Consider the following 23,425-nt stretch of genomic DNA (forward strand, 5'->3'; position numbering starts at 1 on the left):
GCAGACAGGGGACGGGGCTCTGGGGTCAGGGGTCCGCGGCGGCCGCGGGCTGAGCTGAGCCTCCGTCTTGACGAGGCAGCAGGCCTCCCCCACAGGTGCCGGCGACCCTGGGAGCGCAGGTCCGGACAAGCCCACAGCCGCCCCTCTCCCTCCGGAAATGCAGCCTCCTCGGAGCAGCTGGCGGCCGGGCGGGCAGGGGGCTCTGCCCGCTCCCCCTCCCTGAGGGCCTGCAGGAAGGATGCCAGGGACACCAGACAGAAAGGCAGGGACCCAGCTCCTAGTACCAGCCAGCCCCAAGGGAGGCCCAGCCCGCAAAGCACCCAGGGAGGCACCAGACACCCCGCGCTGCCCAGGTTGACATCCCCCAAGCCCACGAGGCCTGCACCCTGGAGGGGCAGCAGGAAGAGCGAGGGCCGGGCTGTGAGCCCACCTGCGAGGGCAGAGGGCGTGGCTGCCCAGAGTTTAGAGGTGCAAAGAGGGCAGGCCGGGGCCCAGGGGCCTGCTAGTGACTCCGGGCTCCTCGTCCCCAGACGGGCAGCCTGAGGCCCAGGGGCCGCATGAGGGCTGTGAGTGCCGGGGCTGGGCTGCCTGCCTGGGGCCTGCACTGCGTCCCCACCTGGAGAAGTCTCCGTCCGTCTACCCTGCACACTAGAACCACACGCGGCCTTCGGGACAGCGCAGCGCCTGGTGGAGCCTGAGGTGGCCAGCCCTGCAGAGGCAGGTGCCAGAGCAGGCCGCGGGGCCAGAGTGGTGGGGTGGGGTGCTTCACCCACAGAGTGCCAGGCAGGGGCCTCGGCCGGGGGCACAGGGCCAGGGTCTGGTTGGCGGGCTGGGGGCAGACGGCGAACACTCCACATTTTTGGCAGCTGAAGGGCCTGGTCTGAATAGTCGCTTTTCTATTCTGCAGAAGCCACCAGCTTTGCATCGCAGGGCCCTGCAGCAGGCAGGAGTGGATTCCAGCTGATGGTGGAGGGGTGCTGGGGGGCACTGTTGGGTGACAGCCAGGCCCCGCCCGTGCTGCAGACCCCCGAGGCCAGGCTGGGTTGGTCTCCAGCCTAGGGGTGACCCTGGGTTCCTCTCTCAAGAGCAGCCCCAGGGACACAGGGACACGCTCTGAGCAAACAGCTTCCTGGCCACTTGACCATCAGGTCTCCCTTGGGGGCCCAGAAAAGACTCAAACCCTGGCCCTGTCTCCCAGGGTCCCAGGCTGGTGAGGAGACACCCAGAAAGGAGCCGTGAGCAGGCAGGCAGCCCCAATGGGAGGAAGCTCCGGGGAGGCCCTGCTCTCATACTCAGCCCAGCTCCACTGGGGAAGCGGGCCTGGCGGGCCGTCATCAGGGGTCCCGGGGTCCATCGGCCCACAGCCCCAGCAGACGCTCCCCCATCTGAGACTAGCTCCTCTTGCTCCCGTTCAGGGTCGGGAGCCCCATGAGTCCATCTGGAGCGTCCGCTCTGGGACAAGCTCTTACATTCACTACGGAGACCAGCACAGCTGTCCAATCAAGAGCAGGGAAACCACCTGCCAAGGTCACACACAAGGTCACCCAAGGTCACAGGGCCAGGTGGTCCTGGCAGGGAAGAGCCTGGCAGAGCCATATTCCCACACTCCACGCTCAGCGGCCCCCAGCACGTGAGCCGGGGTCTGCAGATGGACCTCTGGGCAAACAGCCCTCCGCAGCCTGGGCAGCGCAGGGCACCAGCTCGCCTGTTCAGGCCAGGGGCCCACAGGGGGACAGCTGTCCACCGGGCTCCAAAACTGCTGGCTCCTTCACCCGGGCCGCCCACTTAGCCTGAGCCCCGAGACTCAGCTGTGATTGGCACCCCACGGAATAGACAGAACTGGCGAGGCCAGTGTGAGGGGTCACGAGACCAGGATGTGGGGTCACGAGGCCAGCAGAAAGCACAGAGGTTGGGGGTACTTCCCAGCCAGGTAGGGCCCAAAGCCCACCCCAGGTTTCAGACTGCACTCTCAGAGAGGGCTGGGGTGGGGAGGCCGGCAGGTGGCCGCCGTGCTTCCAGGGCTGAGCGTGCCCCGGAACTCATGCTTTTGCCAGGGCTGCTGTGGGCAGCGCCCAGAGCATCCTCCCGCTGACAAACTCAGAACCACAGTGGGGTCCCCGGCTTCCTGCCCACCTCCCCCAAAGCCAAGAGAAAGGCCCTGAAGGAGCTGTGTTCACAGGTGCACAACCCGGGCAGACGGCTCTGATGGGCACTTCCAAGGCCCCCGGGATGGAGCCCAACTCCCTGCTTCACCATTTGACCCCTGGACGCCCCCTACAACAAGCGTTCTGCTCCCCAGCCCTTCACAGGCTCCGTTTTGGAGGCCCAGCACCCCACTGTATGGCCACATCTTCCTTAGGGGGCCTGTTCTCCCCATTTCTGTCTAGAGCTTCCAGGGAAGTTCACAACAGATGGGGGACAAGGGACCTGAGCCAGCTGAGCGCGCCACCTGGACCCCTCGGGGGTCGATGACGCGGCCTCCCAGGAGTCCTGGAGCTGGACGGGCACTGGGCAGGGGCCAGCGTTCAGGGCCTAGTGCCTTTATCAGGGAACGGAGAGCAGGCCGAGACCCTCAGTCCCGTGACACGTGGTGGCCGCTCCCCACCAACATCCTCCCGGCTGCCGCTGGGGGCCCCACCCCTTCCTGGGCGTTCCTCTCCCCCAAGAGCACACCAAGCCTTTCTGCGCCATTGCTTTAATGGACAGACCATCAGACGCATTTGCCCAAAGAAAGAATAACTGAGCAGGGTTCTGGGCATCTCACCGGACGTAAATACACAGATCACGTTTGTACATCTCACATCAGACACGTATCCACAGCACAGGATCGCGCTGAGCGCCGCTGCGGGACACCCCTCCTGGGAGGGGCGGTCCCCCATGGGGCGGGGCCACGGCCCGCGACCACGCCCCCATGCGCTAGCTCAAAGGCGTCCTACAGCCGCGCGTGGAGGAAGCTCCTTAACGGACAGGTGAGTCCCGGGACAGGACGCTCCCTGTCACCGGAGACGGCCCCAGGGCAACAGAAGGGTCCCGACAGTCACTCGAGCTCCGAGGCGAGGACAGGGGCGGCAGGCCGCGGGCAATACGGGGCTGACCCAGTTCGCAGGCGCAGCAGACACTGCTGTCCACGCACTCCGAGGGATCAAATCTTCCTCATCCACTTGGCGTCTGACAGGGCGCGCCGCCGCGTCTCTGTGAGGTCACGATGCCGGTGCAGCTGTTCGGCCCAGTCGTCTAGGTTCCAGAATCCCAGAGGCAGGCCCAGGACACCGAGACTTCCCGGTGACCACCTGGAGCTCCAGCACCACAGGCCACAGGCCATGTGGCGCTGATGGGCCGCGGCCACAAATGCTTTTCACCGTGAATGCATTTTGGTGGGTTTGTTTTTTTCCTTTTGGTTCAAAAAAAAAAAAAAAACCATGGCAGGCTCTCAGGTATATAAAACTTGGTAATATTAGACAAAAATACAAACTTCACCTTTACAAAAAAAACAAAATCAAACAACAACACACAGAATTTCCGTTGAATACACGTAAAGCGTAACATTTTACCAAAAATAAGAGTTTAGTTTCTGTCCAAACACGGCAGCAGCAGGGAGCAACCCCGGGCCGCAGCTCGGGAAAGCCGGGTCCTCAGGCCCAGCCACGCAGGCAGGAGGCTGGGGAACGGCATGTGATTGCTTCACGCAGTTCTCTCGAAATGGCTTAAATTAAAAGGCGGGTGAGACGGGGCAAGAAGAAACACGTACAGCCAGAAACATTTAGGAAATGATGCACGGGTGGGCATACCACGTTTATTTTAATACAGCTCATTTGCTTGCATCCTGCTAGGAAAGGTACCGTCCCCTGTACTGACTGTCACAGCAGCCTGGTGTTATCGGTGTAAATGTCTTCCAAAGAGATAATTAAAAAAAAAAAGCTAGGCCAAGAGTAAAAAGGAAAGCTTAATAATCACTTTATGATGTAAAAAAAAAAAAATCCACTTAAGGCTCTCAGGGAAGTTTCTGGATAAGACTCAAACACTACGGCAAGGAGATGTGGTTCCCCAGTCTTGGCTCCTGCGTGCGCCTGCAGAGCCCGCGGCCTCCGATCGCAGCCTTCAGAAAGCAGGCTCTGCATCCTCGGCAGAAGCACCTGTGACCACCCTGGACAGAGATCCAGTCCGCTGAGACGTCAGTCCTTCCGTCCCTCGGGGCGTCCCTCCATTCCGGCAACTGTTCAGATATTTCTGTGAGTGAGTTTGTTTGTCGTGTTCCGTGGGTTTGTTTGCTCTCTGTTTTTTTGACAAGGAAGCGTCTTATTGTTTCACCGAGTGCTACAATACTTGCTTTGATGTCACATGAACGACGTATACTGTCTCTTTGTTCTCCAAAGCGTGCATGGAGACAGTTTTCACGGAGGAGAACAAAGACCACGCTGGCAGTAAGCACCGTACATAGTAGGTTCAGGAATGTAACACGCCATGTACATCCGTGTCCCGGGAGAGGGCTGCTGGCTGATCTTCACCTCACATCTGCAGGCAGGAGAGAGACAGACACTGAGAGGCCACAAACTCACAAGCGCCATGACGGCACGCACACGCACGCATACACGCTGCGTGGTAGCTCGCAAGATTTAAAGCCTTTGTTAAATTTTCCAAATCAAATATGCCCCATTACCCTTTCTGTAACATCCTGACCAGAACTGGCACTCGGCTCTTGGGATCTCATAGAACACAGCTTCAGAGCAAGCCCCATTCTCCCATTGTACAGATGGGGAAAACTGAGGCCCAGAAGGGTTTTTCTGCTTTTCTCCTCACCTTTCTCTTTCTTCTGGCCTACAGCTTGGTATGATTTCTGGTGTTCCGGCAGCCATTCTGGGCCATGAGGCAATCCTGCCACCGGATGCCATCAGTGAGACACGGGTCTCTGTGACCAGGCGGGGCACATGGGTCTGAGCGTGCAGCAGCTCTTCCCTGCCCTACACTGCCCGTCTGTTGCTCATCCGAACATTCACACCACACGCCCAGAGACCGAATGCTAGCAGGGAGGCAGGGACGGCACTCTCCCTTTAGGGTCTCTGTCATCAGCTGGCCTGTGGAGGCTTAGCCCGGTGGCTGCAGACTGGGAAGCACAGGCAGGTACTGATCAGCCCCTGCACACCCTCAGGACCCGAAGCCAAGGCTCGGCAGCTGGGGGCTGCTTCAGGATCTGTCTACGTGGACCCTTCCTCCCAGAGGAGCCTCCCGAGTGGACCTGGCCCACAGGCCTGAGAAGCTCCTGGCCTGGTCAGGTTCTACAGTTACACATCACTCAGCTGGGCCCTGGGTTCCCAGGCACCTGTCGCCAAGAGTTTCTCTCACAACTGTTTGTCTTGGATGCCATGGGCTCCACATGCCCAGGAGCAAGGACCAGGCTCTCCAGAGGCAGACAGTCCAACAGGAAGGACCAGGAAGACTTAGCACTGCCTCCCTCCATGACAACCGCAGTTGCCCACACCCACCTCCCCTGGGAAGCCCCTCGAAAAGACCACTTTTCCCAGGCCCCCTCAGAGTGGAGGGGTGGCCAGTGAGATTAAAGCAAAAGTCACTGGGTCCTTTCACTGTTCTCCCCACCATAACCTTTCTTCCAGCCTGGAGTGTAACACGATTTCTGGAGCTGGGGCAGCCATGTCAGGCCACGAGGCTGAGCATGGACATCACCAATCCTGAAGTGGGTGTCTGATGATACTTTGAGACTGCCGTACCTGCTCTGGTCTCTACCTTATCTTGCCCTTATTTCTGGTGTGTTGTTACCAGCCAAACACAATTTCCAGTACAGCAACCAACAGCCCTACATGTTTACAAAGCATTTCAGACAGGATCTATCCAGCCTTCAATGTCTCATCTGTGATCCTGGTAAGCCTCAGTTTTTCCATCTGTCGAAGGAGTGGGTAAGCTGTCTGTGTGATCCCAGCAATTAAACATGGGAGCTACTCCACTGCTGCTCAGGGAGCCCAGATCACCCCGCTCCTATGATCTCTGCCTCCCGATCAACGAGGACCAAAGCCAGAGCGGGCACCCCAGAGCAGGAGGGGGCTGGGGGCCAGGCGTCCCGAGCGGCAGGAGAAGGGGCGGAGGGCAGGAGCGTGGAGACCCGCAGCCCGGCCGGACAGACAGCGGAAGCTCGCGGACGGATCAAGGCCAATCAGGGCGCGTCCTCGCCTGTGGGTGATTCGCCGAGTTAGCGGGCGCTGCGCCTCCCACCCCAGGATGGCGGCGCGGCTGGCGGGTGGCTCCTACCTGGTTGGCCACGTTAGGTGGGTTTTAACCTTTTTCTTTTCCGTTTTTTACCTGACTCCCTACGCCTTCCTGTTGACAGAAGGGCAGGAAGGGTGAGTGGGCCCGAGGGAGGGTGTGGGGTGGAAACTGAAGCAATAAATACCTGGGGTGTTTGTCTTTCTGTAAAACAGCTCGATGGCGCTGGCAGGGAGACACTTCCTGGTCCCATGAGCCGGCCCGGCGCGGCGGTCACGACGCCGGGCTGCTCTGGGCAGAGTCTGGCCGAGAAGGCCAAGTCCCCGAGCGCCAACACTGTGGCCAGCACCTGCCACCCGCCAGGGACGGGCCGCATCTCTCCAGCTCACCGCTCGGGCCGGGGCGGGAGACGGGACCCCACGGCGGCCTGACCCCTCCCTCCAGGCGCGTGGCCATGTCCCCGCGATGCTCTCGGGGGCAGCACACCCCCCGCCACAGCAGGTCCCGGGTCGCACGGGCCGCGCAGTGAACGCACAGTGACCGCAGGCCTGAGCTACAGGGCTCCGCCCCCGCCCCCCATGCCCCCGCCGCCCCCCAAGGCCACAGGCGCCGGCCCCGCCCCACGCCCCTCCCACAGGCCACAGGCGCCGCCCCCCCGCCCCACCGCCCCGCCGCCGGCCCCGCCCCCCGGCTGGGACTCACCCGCCTCCTCCTCGCGGTGCTCGGGGCTCGGGCTGGCGCTCGTGCACGTGCACTCCAGGTGCTCCTCCAGCCGCACCTGCACCTCTTTTAACTTCGCCTTCTTCCTGAAGTACTCCACCTTGGCCACCTGTCGGGACAGCAGCGCGGCCGTGGACGAGCGGCACACGAGCCTGGGAGCCGGGACGACCCTTGACCCCTGACCTCCTCCCAGTGGGAAAAGCAGGGGCACCAGTGAGGAAGCAGTGAGACCCAGCAGTGAGGTGCAGTGTTTTAACTTGAGCCCAGAGGCTTGTGCCCGCCAGGAGAGGCCCTGAAGGATGCCCTCGAGGGGGAGGCTCTGGGTGAGGAAAGGGGTTTGCTTCCACGCTTCAGGGATACGTGGAACAGCCACAGAGGTTGGCAAAGGTGCGCCTGACCATCAGCAGCCAGGGACCGGGGCTGCCGCTCGAGGCCCGGGACCATCCGCCCTCCGGCCCAACTCCGAGCCGTGAGGAGGAGCAGGAGGCATGGGCCCACCTGGGGCTCCAGACAAGGACCCCTCAGCCACCCGACGTGCAGCCGGGCCCAGCCCTGCAGCCTCACCCAGCTCCCAGAACAGCCCCCAGGGACACTCTCTCCATCCCTCGCTCTTCACCCAGGGACATGGGTGCGGGGTGGGGAGCAGGACTTGGCCAAGGCCCACCTCCGGCACTTGGAGGCCTTGGGGAAGCCTGGCTCATGGGCCACAGCTGACCAGGGCAAATGGGACCCCAGGCCACAAACAGAAGCCTCCAGCCTGGGGACCCCGGGCAGGGGGTTACCCTGCACTCTGGTGGCCAGGCTGCCCACCTCATAGGCGAGCAGGCCTGGAGGCCCGTCCAGACCTGGAACGGCCACCTGGCCGCGTGAATTAACCAAGCAGAACAGAGCCGGTGGCCTGCCGGCCGTGTGAAGAGGCCGTGGCTCAGATGGGTCAGGAGCTGGGCCGGGTTTGGGGCCAGGCCCAAGGGTTTCCCAAGTCGAGACCTCGAGACCGGGTAGAGAGGAGGCCTCGGGTGGGAGCTCCTGCAGGCCTGGGCCCCGGCTGCCCCTGCCCCTTTCCCCGGGGAAAGTCCGAGAGGTGGGCAGCCAGCCTCCACCTTCCCATCTGTAAAGTGGGGACATAAGTCACATGCACCGGGGGTCACGGTGAAGGACAAACGGGCTCACGCACACAGAAGCACCTGGAACTTGGGTCACTGTTCAGAGACCACTGAAGTCGGCACCTTTGCACAGAGCCTATCCAAGGCCCCCATCCAGACAGGCCAGCTTGCCGGCCCAAGCAGCCTTGTCCACTCCCCTGGGGCTCAGGCAGCGGGCACACAGGCCAGCGCCTCACCCCGCCCTGGACCCCGCTCTGAGTGCCCACACACTTCCCACCACCCTGGCCTCTGCTGGGGGACACAGGCCACCCGAGGGCTTGGCCCTCTGGATGGCACGCCTCTGGCCAGTGGGCGCCTCCCCTGGTATCCTCTGCAGGGCAGGACGAGGACCCAGGCCCCCACGGCCAGCATGGGTGTGGGGGAGGGGGAGGCTCGCCAGCCACCAGACAGGCCGCCCGGGGACCAGCGCTGGGCCCAGCAGCGCTGCCCCAGCGGGCCCCTCAGTGAAGGGTGCGCAACAGCGGCCACTCGAGTCTTTAGAGAAAAATCTTGTTTTTCTTATCACAGAAAAACAAACGGATTCATAGCCGCACCTGCTTCTGGGTGTGAAGTATCCGGGCTGGTCCACCACCTCCATCTGGCCAGGAAATGGCTACATTTTTCCCCCAAGAATGCGCTGTGAATATTAAATTCTCAAAAGCGTCCTCCGCCCTAGCCAAGGCCACGATGAAGATGCTGACGTCCTTGGTGCCCCACCCCCTGGCGCCCCACCCCCAGACCTACCTATGCTGCAGCCTCTCGGAGCCCACACCCCACGCTCTCCCCGCCGTTTGTCTCGGCTGCTCCTGAAAAACCAGACACTCGGACTCCCCGCCATGGAGCTGCCCCACCTGCGGGGTCCCAGGCCAGACCCACCCAAGCACACCACCCCATGACGCCATCAGCCTTCTGAGCCAGGCCTTGGGTTCCTGTGCCCGCCAGCCCCCATGAAGCAGGACACCCCCAGGAGGGCCAGGGACAGCCGCGCCCTGCAGGGCCCCCTGACGCAGGTGGGAGGTGGGGTGTGGCATTGCGGAGGCCAGAGGCCCCCCGAGAGGTCCCAGGTCCAGAATAAACAGCAGCATCTCCCGAATCCCACAGGCCAGGCCCATGACTCTCACAGCAGCCTCGAGAGGGCACGACCGTGGCCCGCTTCACAGACTGAGAAACAGGCTGCACGGACAGGGCCTGGTTCACAGGGAGGGGTCCCGGACTTGCAACCAGCAGGGCCCCTGAGCGTGCCTCTCAGCCAGGGGACATCCTGAGTCCGCCAGGCAGGGTCACTGGGGCCCTGCAGCCCCAAGTCCACTCAGAACTGAGTCCGGCTCCCGGGGTCACGATGGACAGACCGACCTGGCTCCCAGGTGGGTGGCGGGAGGCCTTCTCCAGGCTCGGTTTAGAGGCCACAGTGGCCGGAGAAGAGAACCCAGCCCCAGGGCCTGCGGCCGATGGGGTCTGCCCTCCCTGACCGACTAGGGCTCAAGTTGGGCAAGCAACGGGCGCCTCGCTGCACAGCGCAGGGACTCAGGAGCCCGGCACGGAGGCATGCTGCCAGAGCCGCTGCCTCACCCTCACGGCCCGACCTGGCTCCCGGAACAGCAACGGCCGATGCGGCCCTGTGGGGACCCCCACCCAAAGCACAGGGGCCCTGTCCACGAGGGGTGCAGAGGCCCATCCTGGACTTCCCCGGGTAGACACGCCAGGCCCACCTCCCAGAGGCCGGAGGTCTGGCGAAGTCAGACTGCAGTTAACTGCCCAACATGGCCGCAGAGCTGAGCCCGCAGCTGCCCTGAAAGCAGGGCCGCCCCAAACTCCCAGCACCTGTGAGGCTGGAGGCCCACCCGGCGGCGGGGAGCCGCTCCTTCCGCCTGACCTGCCGCCGTCCACGCCCAGCTCCACCTGTCCCGGCCACAGAGGCTCAGGTCTAGGGGCGGGACCCGCATGTCAGCCCGCACCGGGGGGCAGATGCCAGGCGCTGGCCTTGCTGAGCGGGGTGCCGGGGAGTGGCTGGGACCCCTGCCCACGTGGCAATACGGCAGGTCTGCAGGGGCTCCAGGGTCCACGAGCCGCCCCCAGGGCAGGCCCCGGAGGTCTCAGGCCGCCCTCCATGGAGGTCACAGCAGGGCTCTGGGGGCCAGGCCACCGATCTGGGCGTGTCCTGACCCCGGGCCCGGAGCCCCCTGCAGCTGAGGGTACCTGCCTGGTTCAGTCACCCGGGAGACCGTCCCGGCCTCCCCGCCCTCTCCTCCCAATGAGGGGCCTCGGGCTGTGCGTCACCCTATGACCCCCAGCACCCACCCCATGTTCAGTCTGGGCCTTGAGGGCCGCTCTCTGCTCGGCCTCAACCCCAAATGGAACAGGGACGGCCCCTGGCCAGGCTGGGGGGCGGGCATGCCACAATGGGCCTCCTGTTCCCACTGACCTCTGTCTCCTCCCGCCAGGACCCCGGGGTCTGGGGCCGGATGTCTCCTTGCCGACCTCCTGATGGCAGGGCGGGAGGGGCCCTCCCCGGGAGAGGGGGGTGGGCGAAGGCGTGCGGGGTGCCGGATGCGGAGCTGGGTGGTCAGGCCCCCCGCGGCAGGCTGACCCCACTCTGGGCAGATGGAACTCGGCTCTCCCGCCCACTGGTCAGGCCGCTCTGGCAGACGGAGCACCTGCTCTCACCCACTGAGACCCCCGAGGAGCTGTGGACCACCCGCCCACCCTTAGGATGGACCAGGGGAGACAGAGGGTCACTGCCCAGCCTGGGACCAGACATGGCCTTGCCCTCACACCATGGGAAGCAAGAGTGGGAGCCGTGGGGGACCGCAAAGGCTGGAGCCACGGGCAGAGAGCCCGCTCCATTTCCACGCCCCTGTACCTCCAGGCCCCTGCTGCTGGCCCAACAGACAGGCTCCAGCATCCATAAGCAGGACCATCTAATCTAGGGCACCCCACCCCCAGGCCCAAGAGACAAAGACCTCAGTTCCCTGGACTCCTGGGGCTCCTAAGACCCCTCAACACACCACAAGGAGGGACCCCCAGACCCAACGGAAGCCCAGGAGGCTGGGCTGAGAGCCAGGGCCACCGCTGAGCCCACAGGCAGGCATCAGGCCTGCTTCCTCCTTGAACCAAGGAGGACACAGCAGTGGGGCCCGCGGGGTGCCCAGGGCAGACGACCCCCCACCCGGAGCCTGAGGCCTGAGGCAGGAGCCAGCACGCCGGGCAGGCACTCCAGGGCACCTTGGCCCCAGGGGAGTGTCCACCTGAGACCACAGGCAGCCAGCCGTGGAATCCACTTACTCAATCTCCAAAGCACGCAGAGGACCAAGTCCCGAGGTCAAGTCAAGTCCCAGTTAGAGTCTAAAGTGCTTCTCGCGTGCCAGCTACAGGGTCCTTAACTCCACACCTCACTCTGGGGCCAGAAGCCTGGACTCAGACTCGCAGGTGATCGGAAATAATTCCCAGTGGAGAAAAGAGTTCTACTGCACCCCCAGAGCAGAAGTCCACATTCCAGGAAAACTGGAGGCCCGGCTGAGTGGGGTGGGGGGGCGGCGAGGGGGTGGGTGGCAGGGGCTCCTCCATGGGACGGTGCCAAGTCCACGCCCCAGGGCCACAGGGACCACAACCCACCCGGAGACAGACCTTCCGTGGGGGCAAGCAGTCCCCATGTCCCAGACCCACTCCCCCGAAGAGGCAGGTGCAGCCAGAGGGGAGCAAGCCCAGGCTAAGAAAGGCTTCCAGACATAGGGCCAGAAGCCAGGCCCGAGTTGAGCTGCCCAGTGACCTGAGGATGCAGAATTTCCCCCAGATTCAGAGGACAAGCCCCAGTATGTGTCCTTGGAACCTGCCCTGCTGCAAGACCCCGTGATGCGCTTAGCGGTCAAACCAGCCAGCCTCCCGCCTGGGAGAAGGCCTCATAGTGAGCACTGGCCATGTACTGGTTCCCAGGAGCCCAACACGGGAGCAGAGACATCTGACCCAAGCTGCTGGGCCTGTGGTTCTCCACGCACAGCACACCTTCCTGAAACAGGGGGCAACCTGGCCCCCAAAAGGACCCCCCTGGCTGGCGCCCCATCAACAGCACGTCCAGTGGAGAGGGACTCCCTCCCAGGTTTCACAGGGGCCAGAGGTCTAGCATGACAGGCGGTGCCTGGCCCTGCAGCCTGAGTTCTGAGCCAAGTTCTGAGCCATGGTGGGAGTCAGCCTCCCCACCCAGCCCCAGCCCGGGGCTCCCTTCCAGTCTCGGTGGGGAGAGGCTCTCAGGGGACGCCCAGCCCCCTTGCCACCACCAGAGCCCCCACTAAAGTGCCCAAGAGACCCTTCCAGAGCCTGGAGGAGACACCAGGCAGCTCTCAGCTAAATGGCTGGACACCATGCGAAACCCGTCGGCAAAGCCCACCACTTTTCTTGTGGACCTTAGGATCTCGTCGTCCTAAGACCCACGAGAGGCCCTTGGAGAGGGGACCAGACACCAGCCCTAAACTACCCACCAGGACCCAAGCCCCAGTCCCGCCCCCGGGCCTCAGTGTGCCAGTCAGAGAAATGGCCGCATCCTCCGGCTCACCAGCCACAGCTGGCCGCCGCAGGCCAGGGATGCGCAGGCTCACCTTGACGTTCCGGTGGTGGACACGCGACGGCTGGCACTTGACGCTGCTTGTGTTGCAGCAGCCGGTGCAGCGCTTCACCTCCACGCACGGCGGCCAGATTAGGAAGTTAGCGGACGTGGGGTCCACCTGGCTCCGAGGTATCTCGTAAATGACAGTCCTGGTCTTGCAGACCGCTGGGATGGCTTCCTCTGCAGACGTGAGAGGCGGGTGAACGTGCCGGAAGCCCCAGGGCTGCAGCAGCTCCCAGGGGTCCAGGCAGGAGCGACCCACAGCCCGTGGCTTCCGCCCACGGGACATGTCACACAGCCCCTGGTCCAGCACAGGCAGAAAGACCCCCCAACAGTGCCGCTGACTGGCCCGAAGGTGAGCGGTAACTTGAGGGCTGGGAGGGGAGACCCCAGAGGGGCAGGGTGCTGCAGAGAGCCTCCCTTGGGATGTGGGGGCTGAAAAGGGGCTCACACAGCACCTGAGGCCAGCTTGGAGCTGGGACACTACCTTCACTCAGGACCGGGGGCGGGGGGGCAGCTCTCACCTGCCCCCCCCCTCCCAAGGGCCCCGCCTCCCACAAGCACATTTCCAGTGGCCCCCAAATCAAGAGGGCAGGGTGCTGGTGACCCAGCAACCCCAGTGCGGGAAGGGGCCCCACTCACAGTGCCCAACCCAGCGCCCACCAGCAGGAAGGATCTGGGGAGTCTAGCCAGGCAGGGCCACAGCCTTCAGTCTAGCCCCAGTTCCGTTCAAGGGCAGGCCCCCAGTTTGGAGCAGGACAGGCCCCCATCAGGCCCGAAGACTCGAGGCAGCACACATCACCCGGGAGGGCCTGCTGGCCTCAACCAGGAATCGTCTACCCACACACCACGCCCAAAGGCAGAAGCTATAAAATTCATATTCTTGGAAAGACAGCTCAGACAGAGAGTCACATGCCCAAGGTCACAAGGAGGACGGACAGCTGTCAGGATCCCCAGGTGGCATGGGACTGGGTGGTCACACCCCCCAACTGCACCCCTGGGGCAAGGTCTCCCCTCAAGGCTGAGCCCAAGGCCCCAGGAGACCTCCATCAGCAGTCACTCCTCAAGGGGCCAGGCAGACCCCAGATGCTCAGAGTGGGGCCAAGGGGCCAGGCCTGCAGGAGGTGGGGACCCCGGAAAGGGCCCCCCAGGCCCAGCATGGCTGCCCCCACCCCTCCGCGGGGCGGCGGGGAGCACTCTGTGCTTGATGTTATGAACTGCAAATTAAACACAACCATCCTCCAGCGAGGCTGCCTCCAGCACAGGCCCCAACAAGACCGGGCACCTCAGGAATTTATGGCGGCTCCCGCTTCTGGAAACTCTTGGCCCAGGCCAGGCCTGCAGCAGGGAGTGGGGAGGGGGCGCGGGGCCTGCACAGCAGAGAAGAGACGGACCCCGCGTCCTGGTCGGCGGGGAGGACGTGTCCCCGGAGCCCCTCCACAGCCCCCAGCACAGGGACTCACCGATGCTCCTCTTCCTCCGGATGGGCACTGGCCGCTTCTCCAGGGCATGCTTGGCGCCGTGGCCCCCGTGGGCTCTCAGACTGGTTTCCAAAGGCTCCTCAGCTCCTACAGGAAAAAGAGGAGATGCCAACCGTCTGCCCACACCTGGGCCCCTGGGGCCTGCAACAGCAGCACACCCCACCGCCCTCCTCGTTACAGAGGGGGTCCCTCTGTACCCACAAGGGGGGGCCTCCAGACGTGTGCAGGATGAGACTCCCAATGCGGCCGGCACGAGGCTCCTGCCTGCCCTGCACCCCACCGTGAAGCTGCAGGCCAGTGGGGAAGGGCCTGCAGCCAGCCCGCCCGGGGCGCCTCCTCAGGGAAGCTGGATGAGGGCTGACCCAGGGGAGGTGCCTGAAGCCAGCCCGCCCTGCCCGCAAGGCTGAGCTGACAGGCCTTCTGCTGCTTGCTGGACAGCGCACCTTGGACAGCGGGCTGGACGGCAGACCCGCACAGGCTGCAGCCGCAACTTTTCCACCACCTCTGCTGCCTCCTCTGCTGCCCTCATTGACCCAATCCTGGCTGAGCATCCCGGCCTTGCAGGGGCATCAGGAGCAAGGCCAGACGGGGCCTCGGTCAGACCCCCCTAGTCCCTGAACGTCAGCCTGCCATGATGGAGAGGCCGCTAGAGCCGGAGTGGCGCGTCCGGAGCCCGGCGCCCGGCGCCCCGTGGGGGACACGGCTCTCAGGAAGGAAAGAGCTTTGAGTGGCCCCAGAGCCAAGGTCACCGCTGGGCCTAGCGCCCCAGGCTGGCTATAGCCCCCTCAGTACACACACCACCACCCGCTCTGCTCCCAGGGCCCCCAGACAGGGCTCGGAAGGGACACACACACCTGCCGTCTGGGCGGACCCCGCCCAAGGACAGCACCTGCACCAGGGTAATGGGCCCTCAGACCTGGTGGGGCATCTCCCCGCCTCTCCCCTCCGTCACTGCTTCCCCCACCGTTAACCAGAGGCAGCGGGCTCTGAGAAGGCATGCCTCCAGGGCCACAGCTGCCCAGGGAGCCCGTTCTCACCACCTCCCCTCCCCAAGAAGCTCCAGTGGTATCCCAGCCATGAGCCCAGACCCGAGGACCCCCGTCCCCAATGTGCAGCACACAGAGGTCGTGGAGACTGTCCACATGCCAGCAGTCTGAACCTGCACTCACTAGAAACGAAGTGCAAACACAGAGAACGCAGCGGGAGCACAAGATGCGCCACCGTGCACCCCGCCGTCCAGGGGAACCCAGCTCTTCCCTCAAATGACTCAATGTTCCACTGCCGCTAATTTTTTCTGAGACCCAAAATAAGATCAGAACAGAACTACTCATGCAGTAAGAATTTCCCATCTACCAACTGTTACAAGAAGCATTTTTTCACGAAAAAAGTGACATTATGAGTCACGTCCTGGTGGTGGCCATCTTGCCATCGCCAAGCCCAGGAGCAGGTGGTCAATCCTGAGCTTCTAGGAGACAACGCAACGGCAGCAACCCAGGCCGCACCCTACCCCGCGCTCCAGCCAGGCAACAGCGGCCTTCCGCGACATCGTGGTGCCGTGCACACAGTAGGGGCTGCCGCCTCCCCACCTCGGAAGAAACTGAGGCCAAAGCTCAGAAGAGCAAGCAAGGCCGATGGCCGGCAGGAGGCCCCCGACTGCCTGCCCCACACCCAGGCCTCTTGCCCCTGAAGAAGCAGAGAAGACAAAGCCTCCTCCTGGTCAATCAACTGTTCTGAAACCTGAACCCAGGACTCAATCCCCAACAAGAGTAGAAAGAGCTCCCAGTCAGACAAGCTCATCCACTACCCTATGGAGACGGGTGGTCCGGAAACTCAGCCCAGACATCGCTGATGGGGAGGCAGCCCTCTGATTCATGTGGGTGGAGATGCAACAGGCAGGGATCCCCTTCCCAAGAGAAGGCCACACATGAATCACACCCGAAAATGGCTCTCAGGACAGTTCATCAACTGGTTTTCCCTTCTGCCTCTTCTGCACAGATGTCCGAAGGATAGAGAGCCGTCTTCCAGCCGTCAGTCCTGGAGGAGCATTAATGGCCTAATGGGATGATATTTATGTATCCTTACTCAATGGCCACGGGCGCCCAGCCAGGCTTCGGAGAACAAAGCTCCCGCGCGGCTGAATGCTCTGCTCTCAGCACGCCCGACACACAGGCCGCAAACTCCATGCTACTGGTCATTAAAAGACCACATGTTGGCCCCTGCACCCAAAGGTCACACGTGAAAAACCAACTGTCCGGTCCGTGAGCGCGCTCGGAGCTCGCGGGCGCGGGCAAGGAATCCACCGCCTGCGGGCCTGGGCGCAGCGACTCACCTGGGAGACGGGAACGGCCCGGCCCTGGAGGCCACGCCCACCTGCCAGTCACGAGGCCCCGCCCCGGGGAGGAGCCACTGCAAACCCGAGTCTCTTTTCCCGCTCCCAGGCGTCAGTCTGCAAGAGCTCCACTCGGAGCTGTAAGAGGAAGGACGGACACCCAGGCCAGCGGGTCTTCTCTGCACCCAGCCGCCCCCTCACTGATCCCACCTCTGGCTGACCCTGCTGGGAAGTCCTGGGCCTGGAGAAGTAACCTCACAGCAGTTTACAACCTTTCCTAGCAGCGGGGTCCATTTCTACTCATTTGGGGCAGAAACAGAAGGTGGGGAAAAGACACCCACACCCCCCAGCCCACTCCTTCTGCAAAACAAGCTACAGAAGCAACCAGCTCAGGTCAGAGCTGAGAGGGGACCACCCAGAGCTCTGATGAAGGAGCCCGCCCAGGGGTCTGTGTCACAAAGGGTCCTGGAGGGACACAGCTACTGAACAAAGGAGACCCTGGGGCCCCTCGAGTGTTCTCAGCCCAAAGCTCACCAGGCACTAGGAGCTCCCTCTCAGACCCCAGCTACCCTAACAGGTGGGGGAGGGAATGAGGCGGTCCACTCTGTCCACTCCCTGGGGCAGGAGGGAGCAGGCTCCCAGGGCTTTTATAAGGGGGCAATTTGAAACCAGCCCGGAGAACCGGCTGCTGCACCCTTGCTTCTTCTGTTTGGACCCTCCAAGGAGGCCATGGACCCAGAAGTCCGCAGGTCAGGAATGCTATCAGCATGACCCCAGAGCTGCAATGCTAAAAGCATTAATGGGTGGGGGGGGTGGGGGAGGCGGGGCTGCAGAAAACAGAATAAGAATGGTCCCAGCAGAAAGTGAATGGCCCATTTCCCCAACACAACCCAAAGCAGGTACTGCGGGAGGCCCAGCCTTTCCCAGGGAAAAAAACTCTGGGAAGCCAGTCCCCCCCTTGCCCAAGTCCATCAGGGAGCAGCAGAATGCAGGCAAGTGTTCTCCTCGGCTAACCAAAGCCAAACCCTTCTCCCCAGGGTTACACATCAAGGAACCAGATCAAAATCCCCCCCTGGCCCCACTCTGATCTCCAAGTGAAATTCTACCCCCTTCCTGATAAGGATCAGCCAAAGGATTTCCTGGGTCAAGAAACTACAGAAACCATCGCCCTTGCTAGAAAATGGTTTTGGCATGAAATGAAAATAGTTCAGGCCTTTCCACCACCATAATTAGGTACAAATTTCCAAATGACTAGACCATGTGATTTTACTTAATTCCTCCACTGCCCCCCTTTTTAGAGTAGTTTGCAGCGAAAGAAAAATCTTCATTTCACTTAAAATTCTCCCAGCCAACCCCTGGCTAACTTTGGTTGCCCTGTTTGACAAGCTCATCTGGGGCTCCTTTTTGTCCAGTCAACAGTAAGTTTTCTGACATGAGTATCCCCCTAGCTAACTCACAGTGGAGTTCCTGCCACAGAAATGCGGGCCAGAACCCTTGTCCTCTAGGAAGAGCTTCCTCTGGTCCACAGGCAAGCACAGCCACCCAGCACCACCGGCTCCCAGCCAGGCCAATATGGGTCGTCACCACCTCTGCCCACCTGGGGCCAGTCCAACTCTGCAGCCGACACTCAAGAGCTTCAGAAGTCTGCTTGACACTGTTTCCTAAAGCGGCTCAGCTCCAGAGCCTGAGGGGGAGCCCCAAAATAGTCCCCAAACAGCAGAGTGTCCAAGGCGCGCCTTTTTTATTGGCTCATGAAAACAGAAAAACACAGGACTCACAACCACAAGGCCCAGCCCGGCAGCAGGAGCAGAGCAAATGCGCACCGATGACAAAGGGGCCCTCAGTGGGGCGGTGGGGGGCGGCACCGCGTACCAGCTTGCGCCCAGGTCGGGGCTCAGCGCCCAAGGTCTGGGCTGGCTCCTCCTGGCCGGAGGGCAGGCCCCGGACCGCACACCTGGCCGGGACGCCGGCGCCCTCTATGCGGCTTAACTTTCTGAGACACATTCGGCATTTTCCTTAAAGCAAAAAAACAATCCCTGGGCGAGTGAGCAGCCCCGGCCGCCGCCGGGAGAGAAAGTGGTGATTGGAAGAGAAACTCCTGACTCATCCGCCTGGGCTTTTATGGCCCGGGATTGGATTCTGACCTTTCGGTGCGCTCCTGCGCGGCGCCCGGCCCGGCCCGAACACGGGAGGCGGCACAGGGCGCACATACAGCCTGCCCGCCCGCCCGCGCCCTCCCCGCGCGCCGAGGGAAGGGGCGCGATTTACCTACGGAGTCTATCTCCAGGAGTCGCTGGAGGTCCCGGATGCTGTGGATCTGACTGTGCGCCAGCCTCTCAATGACCTCGCGGGGGATCTCGGCTTCCTGCAAGCATAGCAACACCGTCAGCGCCCGTGGCTGCCCAGAGCGCCTGGTCTCCCACCCGGCCCGCGCGGGCGCCTTGCAGGAAGGCCGCCGGACCCCCAGCCCGGGCCCTGGAGCCTAAGGCCCAGGGTGGGGCTGGATGAGACCCCCAATACAATTCTCCGTCCCCATTCGTGTCTGCCCTTTACAAGAAGAAACGGGTCCCCACGTTTAAATTAAAAAAAAAACACACACACACACACAAAACCCACGGGGCCCCTCCGCCCAGGGGTGTCCGTTACAGGTCTAGGGGTGGCGAGGGGCCCGGGGAGCTGCTGGTCTAATAGTGAAATCAACATCGAGAAAGATCAAGTTGAAATGCGTCACGGACCGGCGACGAAAGTCACGGCAGCCCTAACACTTTAATCTACCCGAGGTTTAAATTTCACACCCGGAATCCCGACCGAACCTGCGGGGGAGAGGGTCTGCAAACACGCGCGCGCACACTCACACTCGCCCCACCCCGGGCTCCGGCCCAGCTGCGGCCCTAGCGCCGACGAAGACGCCCCAAATCCAGCCGCGACTGGGAGGGGCTGCCAGGGAACGTGAGGGTTAAATATCTATCTCTCGCAGCTCCGGGTCCCAACCCAGACCACCCCCCACCTCTCGGCCTCCCCCTACTCTTTTCAGGTTTTTAAAGGGAGTAGGGGGTCGTGGGGGTCTCAAGCACTAAGTCCCCACGACGGGGGAGTAGAAAGTCATTTATCACAGCACAGCTCACGAGGATTCGAGATTGGGGGTGGGGGTGGGGACGCGGGTGGTGGGAGGGCGAGGGCTCCCGGCCCGGCCCCGGCTCGCCTAGCTCAGCCACCTGTAAGCAGGCCCCGGGCGGGCGGGACTGCGCCGGCCCACCCGCCGCTCCTGGCGTGGGGACCGGGACCCGGGGTCTGCGGCTCTGCGCTGCTCACCCTGCCTTCCGGGGGCTCCCGCTGCAACCGCCCCTACCAGTTTGTCGGGGGCTCTTCCCTCTTCCCCGGCTCCGCGAGCTCACACACACGCACACACACACACACACACACACACACCCCCTTCCGCGCTCCCGCACCCCAATGCTGCATTGTCCGCCGCGCCCTAGGTCTCCCTCCTCGGAGAGGAGCCCGCGGCCCCCGAAGTTTCTCCCCACTCGTCCACCCAGCCACCACTCCGTCCCTCCGCGGCGGAGCGACGCAACACGCTGGAAACTCACCAGACACACTTAGGCATGGCAGAAAATAGAACCCAGTTAGGAAAATTTAAAAACCGACCACCCTAGCAGAAATCAAAACGCGCCCTGCAGAGCCCCGGAGCCCGGGCTCTCGGGCCCGCGGGCGGCCTCAGGGGGCGTGCGCAGGGGGAGTCGGAGAAAGGACAGGGCGCGGGGGTGGCACCCACCTCGGCCAGGGCATTGGCGAGGTACCCGCAGCCGAGGAGCAGCAGACAAGCCCAGGTCCTCATCGCGTCCCGAGGCACCGGTGGCTCGGCGGGGAGGCGAGGCCGCGGGGCGGGCGCTCCAGCCGGGCTCCTGTGACGGCGAAATTCAGTACCATCCCTCAGGGAACGCGGCCCGAAGGAGGGTGGCGCGGAGAGCAGGGAGCCGACGGAGCGCGCCCGGCGCGAGCAGCGAGTGCGGAGAGGCAGGCAGCGCCAGAGAGGAGGAGGAGCAGGGAGTGCGCGCTTGCCGCGCCCGCCGCGCCGGGAGCCTCCTGGGCCGCCGGGTAGGGGGTGGGGACGGAAGGGGCGGAGGGCGGGGGCTGGGCCTCTTCCTTGGTGCGTTCCCGGTGCTGGCCGCCGCCGCGCTCGTTCCCCGGCGCTGGCTCTAGGAGCGACCAGGCCGGTAATTCTGCATATTTGCGGGCGTCAGCCCCGAAAGGGACCCCCGAGCGAGGCTGGAGCCGCTGCCGCCGCACCACCCATCACCTGTCTGGACGCCCGGCCAGGCCCGGCGCGGGCTCGCGCTCTCCCTGCGGGCTGCGGGCGGCCCTGCGCGCCCACCAGCGGCCCCGCGCTCGCCTCCGGCCTCCTCTCGCCGCCGCCGCCGCCGCCGCCCGGCCGGGCACGGCGCGGCCCAGCACGGCGCGGCCCGGCGGCCTGCGTGCGCCCCTCCGCGGCGCGCCCTCGGCTCCGGCGCCGCGCTCCGCCCTCCGCCGGCCCGAGCCGGGCAGCGCCCGCGGCCGCTCCGCCTGGCAGCCGCCGCCCGCCCGGGGCCTCGCCGCGCGGGCCTGAGGGCCGAGCCGGCGCCGCCGCCGCCGCCGGCAGAGAAGGAGGAGGAGGAGGCGGCGCGGGCAGGCCCGGCTCGCCGGAGTTGTGCGGGCTCCGTGGGGCGCGCGTGTGGAGCCGGCCGGCGGCGGGGAGGGGGTTATAGCGCAGCGCAGCGCCCCTCCCCCGCCCCCTCCCCCTCGCCTCCCCCGGATTCCGGGCCCCGGACCCGCACCTCGGAAGCGCGTGGGGGCCGAACGGGCCGGGCAGGGCCCCGCCGCGGCCGCAGTGAGCACACACACGCGCTCGCGCAGGCAGTAAAACCCATCAAGGCCCCGGGCCTGGCCCCGAGCACAGCCGCCGGGGCTCCGCGCGCTGCCCGGGGCTCCCCGGGCGCCCCTCCCTAGAGTTTGCCCACCCCCCAGTGCCAGCTGCAGCCCTGCAGCACCGGACGGGGAGGGGAGGAGGCGGCCGCAGAAGCGCCGCCGTCGCCGGCTCGCCTCTCTCGGGCCCCAGCGGCGGCAGAGGGCAGCGCCCAGAGCTGCTACGCCAAAAAGGGCAAAAGCGAGCCGGCCCCCGCCTCCCGCCCCCCGCCCTGGAGCTCCGGCCTCTTTGCACGGTTTGGATCCCGGGCCCCCGGCTCCCCCGCCATAAAAGGAGGGGGAGTGAGGCTCTGGTGAGAGGTGGGGCGGGTTTAGGGGCGCGTCTGGGACACTCACCTGGCGGCTGCCACGCGCCCCCGCCCGGAATCCGATGCCTGGGGCGTCTGAACGAGGAACCTCCACCCACATTCCGGGAGACGAGGGCGCCCCGGTCGGAGGAGGGGGCTGCCGCGGACCTCGTCCCCGCCCTGGGGTCCCGCACCCCCAAGTCCCCGCGCCCTCGTGGAAGGCCTGGCGGCGGTCTGAGCCAGAAACTCGAGGGCTGGAAGGGAGGAAAAGAAAAGAGCCGCTCGAGAGGAGCCCGGGAGTCTCAGCCTCCCGCGCCGGGATCCTACAGAGCGCCACCTCCGGCCACGGCGCCGCACAGAGCGATGCGGGGGAGCGACGCGAGGGAGGCCGAGGCCTGAGCGGGGCTGGACGGCGCCCCCGCCACCGAAGGGCGGTGCGCCGAGCTGGGTCCCTCCCGCCTGCCTAGGCAGGTGGGACCGCACCCTGGCGACGGGTCTCTAGAGGGGCGGAGAAGCCCCGGGATCAGGGCTAGATGGGTAACGAGCCAAGTGACCCCGCAGCTAGACGGGAGGCCATTAAAGGCTAGGGACTGCAAGTGGCTGGGTGGGCTGAGGAAACAGAACCCCGCCGGCCCGAGCCCTCCATCCCACACCCCCATCCTCCGGGCTAGGTCCCTGCCCCCACCCTGGCTGCCCTCCGGCCAAAGGCAGTGAAGGCGCAACCCTCCAGGCGTTCTTTCATCCTCGGCTCCTCGGGCTCCAGCATTTCAAAGGCCGAGTCTAGTGGGCCCTCGGTGGGGGGCGGGGGGGCCCTCAGCTTCCCCCAGATTCCGGGGAGGAGGGGTGGGCCCCTCCTGGGATTCCCAGGGGGCAGGGTCTCCCAGCGTTCAGCCCCCCAGCGCACCTGCCTCTCTCCCCTGCTAGCCTCACCTGCAGCCTCCCCCTCCCCCCAAAGCACGCACTCGGGGCTCAGAATGAAGGAGGGCTGAGGCAGAGCTCGGGAAGCCTTGGTACTGTCCGTGTCCACCCAAGTAGACTTTCCATTGCACTGGAGGGAGTCCGCTGGATGGTTTCCAGAAGGCAGCAAAGAGCACACTGCTTGGACTCAGGCTGGACCCCTGGCGGAGCCCAGAGACTTCCTGAGAGTTGACTGCATCACACCTGCTTGAGCATCGAGTTCCTCACAGGCAGAGGGGACCTGAGGACCCCCACGTCTTTGGGGCTGAAGGACTTGGTTTGATAGCCGGTGTTCGAATGAGGAAAGGTCGCATTGTATTGTAAGGGCTGGGGTGGGGGCTCTTCTGGCTCCAACCTCTGTACAGAGGCTCGCTAGTTCCTGGGGAGGGGGGTTCCACCAGCTTTGAGCAAGTGATTCACTCTGTGCCCCATCCCAGCCTGGAAATTCAGTGGCTCCCAGTTTGAGTTTGGGACAGAAATGTGGGTTTGGGGCAGAAGAGAAGAGATCTGGGAACATGGAATGGGGGCATCTTCTACGGGAGCCCAGACCAAAGTTAGAGAGTAGGCGAGATGGGGGTGGGGGGCCCGACGGAGGCATCCTTCTAATCGCTAGCGGCTATTAAAAATAAAACCTCGGCTCGTTGTCATAGCGACCACGACAACAGCCGCTGCCCAGGGTGGCACAAACTTGTGCAGCCGGTGACAGCCGCTTTTGGGGGAGACTCAGGGCAGACTCA

The 23,425-nt window shown here is 64.1% G+C and overlaps 1 protein-coding gene across 9 annotated transcripts; it reads right to left on the minus strand.

Moving 5' to 3' along the window:
- Positions 1 to 2,679: 2,679 nt before the first annotated feature.
- Positions 2,680 to 22,366, minus strand: PDGFA (platelet derived growth factor subunit A). 9 transcript variants are annotated; one of them, XM_086376937.1, is made up of 8 exons: positions 21,781 to 22,152; positions 20,258 to 20,387; positions 18,751 to 18,847; positions 14,136 to 14,240; positions 12,665 to 12,852; positions 6,916 to 7,042; positions 6,259 to 6,327; positions 2,680 to 4,512 (listed from the first exon to the last, which is right to left on the minus strand). In XM_086376937.1, the coding sequence occupies exons 2-7, from the start codon at positions 20,318 to 20,320 to the stop codon at positions 6,272 to 6,274; spliced, it is 636 nt and encodes a 211-aa protein (XP_086233063.1). In that variant the 5' UTR covers positions 20,321 to 20,387; positions 21,781 to 22,152; the 3' UTR covers positions 2,680 to 4,512; positions 6,259 to 6,271. The 9 variants fall into 9 exon arrangements, with proteins under 9 accessions (XP_086233063.1, XP_086233056.1, XP_086233057.1 ...); XM_086376930.1 differs by lacking the exon at positions 21,781 to 22,152 and adding an exon at positions 21,297 to 21,568; XM_086376931.1 differs by lacking the exon at positions 21,781 to 22,152 and adding an exon at positions 20,783 to 20,919.
- Between the last annotated feature and the right edge of the window lie 1,059 nt (positions 22,367 to 23,425).

This window comes from Bos grunniens, chromosome 25 (genome assembly GCF_055505025.1).
Source record: "Bos grunniens cultivar Pamir isolate PY7600 chromosome 25, Bosgru_T2T1.0, whole genome shotgun sequence".
Taxonomy (NCBI): domain Eukaryota; kingdom Metazoa; phylum Chordata; class Mammalia; order Artiodactyla; family Bovidae; genus Bos; species Bos grunniens.